This window comes from Gorilla gorilla, chromosome 17 (assembly GCF_029281585.2).
Source record: "Gorilla gorilla gorilla isolate KB3781 chromosome 17, NHGRI_mGorGor1-v2.1_pri, whole genome shotgun sequence".
Classification (NCBI taxonomy): Eukaryota; Metazoa; Chordata; class Mammalia; order Primates; family Hominidae; genus Gorilla; species Gorilla gorilla.
In genome coordinates, this window is record NC_073241.2 from 31,132,683 (window position 1) to 31,143,267 (window position 10,585).

General features: G+C 34.7%; 1 protein-coding gene across 1 annotated transcript in view; it reads left to right on the plus strand.

Annotated features, from left to right (window-relative positions):
• LOC129528465 (putative tyrosine-protein phosphatase TPTE) overlaps window positions 1–4,864 on the plus strand; it is a 42,064-nt gene extending 37,200 nt beyond the window's left edge. The window contains 4 exon segments of the mRNA XM_055368861.1: window positions 1,552–1,612; window positions 2,429–2,510; window positions 2,609–2,697; window positions 4,818–4,864. Of these exon segments, the coding sequence (XP_055224836.1) occupies window positions 1,552–1,612; window positions 2,429–2,510; window positions 2,609–2,697; window positions 4,818–4,864 (279 nt within the window).
• The last annotated feature ends 5,721 nt before the right edge of the window (window positions 4,865–10,585 follow it).

Sequence of the window (10,585 nt, forward strand, 5' to 3'; positions counted from 1 at the left end):
CATGCCAGTCAGAATGGCTACTATTAAAAAGCCAAAAAATAACAGATGCTGGGAAGGTTGCAGAGAAAAAGAAATGCTGTTGGTGGGTGTGTAAATTAGTTCAAGCCATGTGGAAGACAGTGTGGCAATTCCTCAAAGACCTAGAGGCAGAAATACCATCAGACCCAGCAATCCCATTATGGGGTATATACCCAAAGGAATATAAATCATTGTCTTATAAAAATACATGCATGCACACATATGTTCATTGCAGCAGTATTCACAAGAGCAAAGACATGGAATCAACCTAAATGCCAGTCGATGATAGATTAGATAAAGAAAATATGGTACATAGAGCGGGACATCTGGCTTCTGAGCGGGAACCTTTGTAGTGCCAGTGATGAAAGAGAGAATTAAATATGGGTGATGCTGAGAAAGGCAAGAAAATTTTTGTTCAGAAGTGTGCCCAGTGCCACACCGTGGAAAAGGGAAGCAAGCACAAGACTGAGCCTAATCTCCATGGTCTCTTCAGGTGGAAGACAGGTCAGGCCATTGGATTATCTTAACATAGAGATTGATAAGAACAAAGCCATCACCTGGGGGGAGGATACACCTGAAGTATATAAAACTATTTATCCTTGCCTCCCCCACTATGCAGATTCAGAGTGTTCATCTTTTTGACTTATTATTTCCTCTTAACAGAGATAGCCAGTTTAATAAATGGATGACTTTGATACCTTCATTTTATTTTTCTCAATATTAAGCCAGTAAACATTGCTCTGAGGGTACCATACTAATCAGTTTTAAAATTTTGTGTCATTTTTGTTGTTGCACAGAGATATATACGTATGTGTGTGTATGTTTCAGAAAGATGTATTTACTGAAAGTTGGATTCATATAGTGGTATTGATTGTATTTTAAATTATAACTACTATTTGTTTTTCATTTTAAAGGTTATACATATATACATATATATATATACACACACACTTATAGGTACACATATATCTTCATTTAAAAAAATAAAGAGAACAAATGAGCCAAAAAAGTCTCCATATTGTTACCAGTTATTTAAAATTTGATATGTTTATCTTTTTCTATCACACATACACACAATCATACTATATACTTTTTGCATTTATTTGTTTACATGGTGCTTAGGTAGACTGTAATATGCAGATCACTCTCTAAAGATGTATCTATTCAGAATTAAATTTAAATAAGAACGAATATGAATTAGATTTAAACAAGAACCATATTAACTGTGAATTAATGATTTAGAACAAATTACTTAAAGTTAGTTAACCAGCTAATTTACTTATCTGATAGCTTTAAACAGTGTGTATTTACAATAGAGACTCATCTGAGTAGGCAAACATACTTGTGGACTATTTGAAAAATCACAGTGGATTAGAACTTGAAATTTGCATACCCTCTTATTCCCTGAATCTCCCCTAGAAGATGCTAGTGAGACACAAACTGATAAATGTAATAACCATTTTAGGTTCCCCCTAGGAAATAGCTTATGTTGGTGCCATGTAAATATGTAAGATATGTGTTTGTCTTTTTTAGGAAGTTGTGCGGTTTCTAGATAAGAAACACCGAAACCACTATCGAGTCTACAATCTATGCAGTATGTACATTACTCTATATTTTGCTACTGTAGATAGAAAACAGATTACTGCACGTAAGAAGATGATTTTGTTTTTTAGATTGCATTTAATCATAAGTATTTGGTAGTGGCAAGGAATGAATTTAAAAATCCCCATCTTGGACTGGCCCCATTTAGTAGAAGGAGTTAGCCCAGCAGCACAAAGTACCATATGAAGGATGTGGCTTTGGCAGGACCAATGAGGCTGCAGTGGAAGCAAACCATTTTAGGGAAGATCTGTTCTAGCGATATTAGGTTTAGGAAAATCTTTCTGTTTTTCTTGCCAGATTGCATTATGAGGACATAGACAATTTAACAAATGAGTCTTCTGACCCATCAGCAGTGGCATGTGATGAGAGCAAGGGTCTAGATGGGAAAAAAGCAAAAAACTGTAGAAAATAGGTTGTAACCCAGTTTAATACCCTGTCTCTCTTGATTTTTTCCTCTACCTGTATACTCAATAGACATTTTCAGGGGGCAAACATTCTGGTCAGCTACATTTGCCTCGTGTGGTTTCTAACTACCCTGAAATAATATAATGAATAGTCTGCTAGAAAGTTAAAAATTATACCTATTAAACAAAAATAAGTTGAGTTTAGGTTATATGAGATGGATAAACCACTACCATCCTTACATTTTTGAAACGCTTGCGTTTATTTTAGAGTGGCAGGAGCAACTTGGAAAGCTCTTTTTGAAGATAGATAAGGAATTCTAATAAGATATGTTAACTTATTCATAACTTCCTCATTTATCATGTTATTCCCTATAGAGATATGACATACATGTTATTTATTTTAGGTGAAAGAGCTTATGATCCTAAGCACTTCCATAATAGGGTCGTTAGAATCATGATTGATGATCATAATGTCCCCACTCTACAGTAAGTTTTATGCTAAATTGACTATCAGAAGAGGGCTAAATATATTGGGTTTGATTTTTTGAAAATATTTTAACTAAAAATCTTAAACTTGAAATCAGTCAGATGGTGGTTTTCACCAAGGAAGTAAATGAGTGGATGGCTCAAGATCTTGAAAACATCGTAGCGATTCACTGTAAAGGAGGCACAGGTAATAGCATTTTCCTTTTTATTTCTCCATTTCTAAAGATATGTAAATATACATAAAGTACAAGAACAAGATACGTATTGCTATTTATATGTATTAATAATTGTTAGCATTTTTAAATATTAGCTCCAAGACTGAAAGAAGGGAAGGAGAAAGGAAAGAGGAGAGGAGGAAGGGTAGGAGATAGGGAGAGGATAAGGAAGGGAAGAAAGTAGGAAAAAAGAACTAAGGAAGGTTGAGCATATTTTCCCTTGTTTTACTAGTATTTGGATTTCTTTATTTTTGGTTTGCCAGTTTATATCTCTCAAAATACAAACAGTCTTTAATTTTAGAATATCAGAGTACTTTTATTTAAGGCTGATCTTTTTTATTTTTAAATTAACAAATAAAGAACCAATATATTTATGGTGTACAACATGATGTTTTTATATACGTAAACATTGTGAAATGGCTAAATCAAGCTAATTAACATATGCATTACTCCACATATTTTTGTGTGAGAACATTTAAAATCTACTGTCTCAGCAATTTTCAAGTATACATGATTATTAACTGTGGTCACTATGTTGTACAATAAATTTCCTGAACTTATTCTTCCTGTCTAACTGAAATTTTGCATCCTTTAATCAACATCTCAGGCTGGGCACAGTGGCTCACACCTGTAATCCCAGCACTTTGGGAGGTTGAGGCAGGTGGATCACATGGTGAAGCCCCATCTCTACTAAAAATTACAAAACATTAGCCAGGTGTGGTGGCATGCACCTGTAATCCCAGCTACTCGGGAGGCTGAGGCAGAAGAATCGCTTGAACCTGGGAGGCAGAGGTTGCAGTGAGCTGAGATCGCACCATTGCACTCCAGCCCAAGCAACAAGAACAAAACTCCATCTAAAAAAATAACAATAATCATAAAGTAAAAACCAACATCTTCACAATCCCCCAAGTTTTGTCTCCCCAGCCCCTGGTAACCACCATTCTACTCTCTGCTTCTATGAATTTGACTTTTTTAGATTCCACAAATAAGTGAGACATGCAGTATTTGTCTTTCTACGCCTGGCTTATTTCACTTAGCATAATGTTCTCCAGGTTCGTCCGTATTATCTCGAGTGACAGGATCTCCCCTAAGGCTGAATAGTGTGCCTTTAATTATATGTACCATATATTATTTATCCATTTATCCACTGATGACATTTAGATCGACTCCATAGCTTGGGTATTATGAATAATGCTGCAGTGAACATGGGAGTGCAGATTTCATTTCCTTTGGATATATACCCAGAAGTGGAATCTCCAAATCATATGGTAGTTCTATTTTTGGTTTTTTGAGGAATCTCAGTGCTGTTTTCCACAATAACTACTAATTTACATTCACACCAACAGCGTACAAGGGGTTTCCCTTTTCTCTTCATCCTCACCAACTCTTCTTTTGTCTGTTTGTTAATGACCATCCTAACAGGTGTGAGGATATCTCTTTGTGGTTTTAATTTGCTTTTCCCTGATGATTAATGATGTTTAGCATTTTCTCATTATACCTCTTGGCCATTTGTGTGTCTTCTGTTGAGAAATATCTTTTCAGGTTCTTTGCCCATTTTCTAGAGAAGTAACTTATTCTCTTGCTATTGTGTTGTCTGAATTCCTTTTTTAAAAAATCTGTTAAACTATTATCGAATGTATGCTTTGTAGATATTTCTCCCATTCTGTAGGTTGTCTCTTTACTCTATAAATATTTCCTTTGCTGTGCAAAAGCGTTTTAGTTTGATACAGTATCATTTGTCTACTTTTTCTTTCGTTGCCTATGCTTTTCAGTCATATCCAAAAACATCTTGGCCCAGACCAATGTCAAGAAGATTTTCACCTATCTTTTCTTCTAGTAGTTTTCCAATTTCATGTTTCACAGTTAAGCATTTACTTTGAGATGATTTTTGTATATTGGGTGAGATAGGTTGCAATTTCATTTTTCTGCAAGTGGATATTCAGTTTCCCCAGTATTGTTCATTGAAGAGACTGTCCTTTCCCCATCTTGGATTCTTGGCACCTTTGTTGAATATCAGCTGAGTATAAATGCATGGATTTTTTCTCGGCTTTGTATTCTGTTCCATTGGTCTATATGTCTGTTTTTGTTCCAGTAATATTTAAGGTTGTTCTTAAACTTTGTGAGAACATTTTAGATTAAGGGAGCCAACAGAGATGCTATATCAAAAATTATACTGGAATTTTTATAGTGTAATGATACGAAGAAGTTGACATTGGTGGGGTGAAAATGGGGAAAAAAAGCCATTTGTAAATCCAACCAATTTAAGTTTAGTTAGATTTTCTCTCATTCAGGTTTAGGCTTTAAATAATCATCTAAGCATATTTCACAAATTTTGACAAACATAAATAATTACATTTTTAGTGGGCTGTAAATCAATTTTTATATCAAATTCCAGGAAAACATAGCACCATCAACTGACTTATATAATTCAGTAAAATCAAGTTTTAGTCTTATTGACTAGTTTCAAGCCCATCAGTTAAAATACAGGTTCTGTGTTTAGCTGTATATTAGTTAATATACAGGTTCTGGGTTTAGCTCTACAGGTTGGAATATTGTATATAAACTGGCAATTTACAGTACCATAGTTAAGAATATAGAGGTTGAATCATTTGAAATTGCCAGTTTTTAACCATCTTTTGCTTTAAAAATGGCCATTTCACATTGTCCAACCTAAAATGTTATTATTAAAGAAGTCAGCATCAGTTTTCTATTAACTAATGCTAATTCCTTGCTTGAAGGAAAACAATCATTTCAAATTTGACTTTTTTTCTTTTTTGCTGAGAGGGGGTTTACATTATTCTGTGTTCACATAATATTTTGTTGATTTTGTTAGAGGTTGTTTAGAGGGCTAATATTCAGCTGGTATGTACGAGAGCAGCCTCTTTTTTATGTGTTCATTCATATTAGTCTTGCTATCTTCTGGTTGGTTGCTGCCTGCAGGTTACCAGTAGTATCATGATAGTAAAAATATTTTATATTGATTTATAGGAGTTCTTTAAAGAATCTGAATGCCAATTTTTCTTAGAATTATAATTATATTCTCCCCACATGTTGCCTTTTAAATTTGATTGTGATTTATTTTGTTGTACAAAAGTTTGTAAATTTTTGTTTTGTTTTGAGACATGATCTCACTGTGTCACTCAGGCTGGAGTGCAGTGGCACGATCTCGGCTCATTGCAGCCTGAACCTCCCGGGGTTCAAGCGATCCTCCCATCTCAGCCGCTCTGAGTAAGTGGGACTACAGGTGAGCGTCACCATGCCTGGCTAATTTTTGTATTTTTTATAGAGACAGGGTCTCACTGTGTTGTCCAAACTGGTCTCGAACTCCTAGACTCAAGTGACCCACCCACCTCAGCTTCCCAAAGTGCCGGGATTACAGGCATGAGCCATCATGCCTGGAGAGAAGTTTGTAATTTTGAATATAGTAAAATTTGTTTTTCTATGTGTGTGTATATATTTCACGCTTTTCTGTCATGTTTATGAAATTCACCCCCCTATACTGATGTAGTAAAGATATTCCACATTTCTTCAAAAATATTCAAGTTCCATTTTCAATATTTGGGTCTTTAATCTAATTGGAAGTTGGGGGAAGTGTTTTTTTCATATAGATAGCCAATTGTCCTAACACCATCAATTGCGTGCTGTTTTGTTCTCCATTAATTTGTAATCCCTCTCAGTAATATACCAAGTTTCTATAAATATTCAAAACTGCTCCTAAGTTCTCTCTACCACACTTTTGTAATTATTGTAGCTTTATAATGTGGTTTGATAAAGGCATAATTGTCTTGCTCTTCTTGGAACTTTATTGTTACATTCAATTTTAAAATCATTTTGTGAAGCGCCATAATAAAACATTTTTAGGATTTTTATTGGAACTACATTGAATTTATAGATTAACTTGAGAGAAGTGACAACTTTGCGATATTGAGTTGTACATGTGAGTCATCTTGTTCATTCTTTAATAATATTTTATACTTTTTTAATCATGTCTTTGCACATCTTTTCAAATATTCATTCTTGCACAAATTGTGACTGAAAATGGAATCTCTTTCTTTCTATTACATTTCGGTTGTTTCCAATTTTTATTGTGATAAATTATGTTTTTTGTTTTTTTGTTTTGAGATTAAGTCTCACTCTGTCACCCAGGCTGGAGTGCAGTGACATGATCTCAGTTCATTGCAACCTCCGCCTCCTGGGTTCAAGCAATTCTCATGCCTGAGCCTCCAGAGTAGCTGGGATTACAGGCGTCCACCACCACACCCAGCTAATTTTGTATTTTTAGTAGAGATGGGGTTTTGCCATGTTGTCCAGGCTGGTCTCAAATTCCTGACCTCAAGTGATGTGCCTGCCTCTGCCTCCCAAATTGCTGGGATTACAGGCATGAGCCACCATGCCTAGCCCAATAATACTGCTTTTAAAAATACACGTTTCTTGTTGCACATGTGGCCACATTTTTGTTGAATGTATACCTCAGACTAAAATTGTTCTGTCTTAGGGTAATGAATCTTGAACTTTATTTGATAATGTCACCTGTTTTCTAAAACAGTTGTACCAATTTTTACTCCACTGGTGTTGTAGACTTCAAGCATTCCATATCTTCCCCAATACTTGCAATTCGGAGTATTTTTATCTTTAGCCTTTGGGTGTTTGTGTGATGGCATCTTGTGGTGGTGATCATTTGCATTTCTGTAATTAATAAGATTGAGGAAGTTTTTTTAAGATTAAGTATCTGGATATCCTTTTTTGTAAAGTAACTTTTTAATTTTCTTAACCACTTTTCTCCTGGATTATTCATCTTTTTTCTCCTGATTGTAGTTCTTTGTGTATTCTGATTTCAATTCTGTTATTGGTCATAAATGTATTTCAAGAAAGCTTTTCTGCTCTGTGATTTGCCTTTTCTGTCTCTCAGGAGTAGCTTTTGGTTAACAGAAGTTCTTAGTTGTATTACCATCATAGGTATCATGCTTTCCCTTTATAAAGTTTGTGTTTTTGTGTCCTGATTAAGAAAATTTTCCTTGAGTTTAAAGGACATTTTACTACTGTATTTTCTTCGGGAAGATTCATTCCTTTTAAAATTGATCTATGTGTGTGGTGTGAGGAAGGCGTCAGGTTTCATCTTTTTTCGTGTATGGCTCTCCAGTTATTCCAGCACACTGGTTCAGAAGATTTTCATTTGTTTACTACCCTGAGGAACATGAATCTGTTTCTGACCTTTCTCTTCTGTTCATTGATTTTTCATCTGTGTGCCAATAGCACAACTATCTTACTGTAGCTTTCTAATATATCCTCATCATCTTCTTCTTATTCTTCACAATTGTTTGGGTATTTTAGGTCATCTATATCTCCATATAAATTTGGGAATCAACTAGTCAAATTACACACACTGGGTAGAAATTTGTTTGGAATTGCATTGAATTTATAGACTGGGGAGAATTGAATCTTTACAATATTGACTCATCCCACCCATGAACAGAGGTATTCTCTCATTTAATTATGTCCTCTTCAATTTCTCTTTACAATGCTTTCTCATTTTCTGTATAGAAAGCTTGCATATTTTTGGTGAGATTTATTCTTAGATTTTTTTGTGGTTATTTAAATGATATCCCTTTAAAATGTTTATTTTCTAAATGTTTTTTGTTGTTTTAAATGCACTTCATTTTATTTATTAATCTTGCAGTTAGCAACTTTCCTAAACTCACTTTTTTTTTTTTTTTTTGAAGCAGTCTCATTCTGTCACCCAGGCTGGAATGCAGTGGCATGATCATGGCTCACTACAGCCTCAACCTCCCTGGGCTCAGGTGATCCTCCTATATCAGCCTCTTGAGTAGCTAGCACTGCAGGCAGGTGCCACCATGCCCAGCTAATTTTTTCATTTTTTTGTAGAGATGGGGTTTCGCTATGTTGCCCAGGTTGGTCTCAAACTTCTGTGCTCAAGTGATCTGCCAGCCTCAGCCTCCCAAAGTGCTAGGACTGCAGGCCTGAGCCACCGTGCCCAGCCTAAACTCACTTATTAGTTCTACTAATTTATCTATAGATTCTTTTGGATTTTATGGTACATGATTACATCATATGAAAATAATAAATTATACTTTTTCCATTTCAGTCATTCATCTCCCCTATCACTGGCTAGAACATTCAGTACAGTGTAGAATTAGAAGTGGCAATAGCAGCCATCAACATACAGTTCCATTATCAAAGGAAAAGCTTTCAACATCTCTCCAAATGCTTTGCGAGTGTGTGTGTGTGTGTGTGTGTGTATTAGTGACCATTTATCGATTAAGAAATTCCTTGGCTGGGCGCCTTGGCTTACACCTGTAATCCCAGCACTTTGGGAGGCCCAGTGGGGGCAGATCACTTGAGGCCAGGAGTTTAAGACCAGCCTAGGCAACATGGTGAAACCCTGTCTCTACTAAAAAATACAAAAATTTGCCAGGTGTGGTGGCACATGCCTGTAATGCTAGCTACTCCGGCTGAGGCACGAGAATCACTTGAAACCAGGAGGCAGAGGTTCCAGTGAGCCAAGATCGCACCACTGCTCTCCAGCCTGGATGACAGAGTAAGACTCTGTCTCAAAAAATGAAACAAAAAAAAAAAAAAGAAAGAAGGAAAAAAGAAATTCGTTTAGCTTGCTAAGAGTTTTTTTAAATCATGAATGGATGTTGAATTCTTAAAGATTTTTCTGAATCTTTGAGATGATAATTTTTCTACTTTATCCTATAAATAAATGTGGTTAATTACATTGATTAAATGGTAAACCAACATGTTTCTGGAATAAATGTAATTTAGTTGTGCTGTATTATTTTGTTAAATACTTATTAAATTATTTTATTATTAAATTGCTGGATTCTGTCCGTTAATATTTTGTTTAGGATTTTCAAATTCATGTCGTCTGAGCGATTGGTTATAATTTTCCTTTCTCATAGTTTTTTCAAATCTTGGCTTCGTAAAGTGAGTTAAATTTCATTTTCTCTGTTTTTATTCTCTGGGTAAATTTATGTATGCTGATTTTTTTCCTTCTTAAGTGTAAAGTGAAATTCACCAGTGAACGCACATTGGCCTAGAGTTTTCTCTGGAGAGGTCTTTAAATTATGGCTCAATTCCCTATATAGAATGTTTTTATAATTTTATTTCTTTTGCCCATTTTGGTAGATTATAGTTTTCCCAGCATTTGTCCATTTAATCTAACTTTGCAAATTGTCTTGACATCAAATTGTTCACAATATCATTTTACCATTTTAGTGTCTGCAGAGATGTTCCCTTTTTTATTCCTGACTTTGCTTTCTTGGTGCCTTCTCCCCTTTTTTCTTCTGAGTAGTCGCACCAGGGATTTATCAATTTTACTAGTCTTTTAAACGAACAAAGTTTTTGGCCTATTTGTGGTCTCTATTTTTTACTTATTTTTTATTTCATCAATTACTATTATATTTAGTACTTTCTTCTGTACTCTTTGGGTTAATTTGTTCTTTTCCTGACTTCTTGACATGGATAATTCTTAGAGTGTCAACCACTATCTTTTCTATTTACCATTTAAGGCTACAAGTTTTCCTCTAAGAATTGCTTTAGTTTCGTCCCATAAATTTTTATTTTTAGTGTTTTTATTTTACTTAGTTCAAACTATGTTCCAACTTTGTGCTTGTTTTTTTTTTGACCCATGAGTTATGTAGAAGTATACTTCCTTATTTCCAAACATATGAGAATTTTGTATTTATCTTTAAATTTTTGATTTCTGATTATATTGTGTGGTGGACACAGAACATACTATGTATTTTTTTTTTTTTTTTAGTTCTTTGAAATTTGTTTAGACTTGCTTAATGGCCCAGAATTTGGTCGATATTGTCAAATGTTTTCTGTACATTTGAA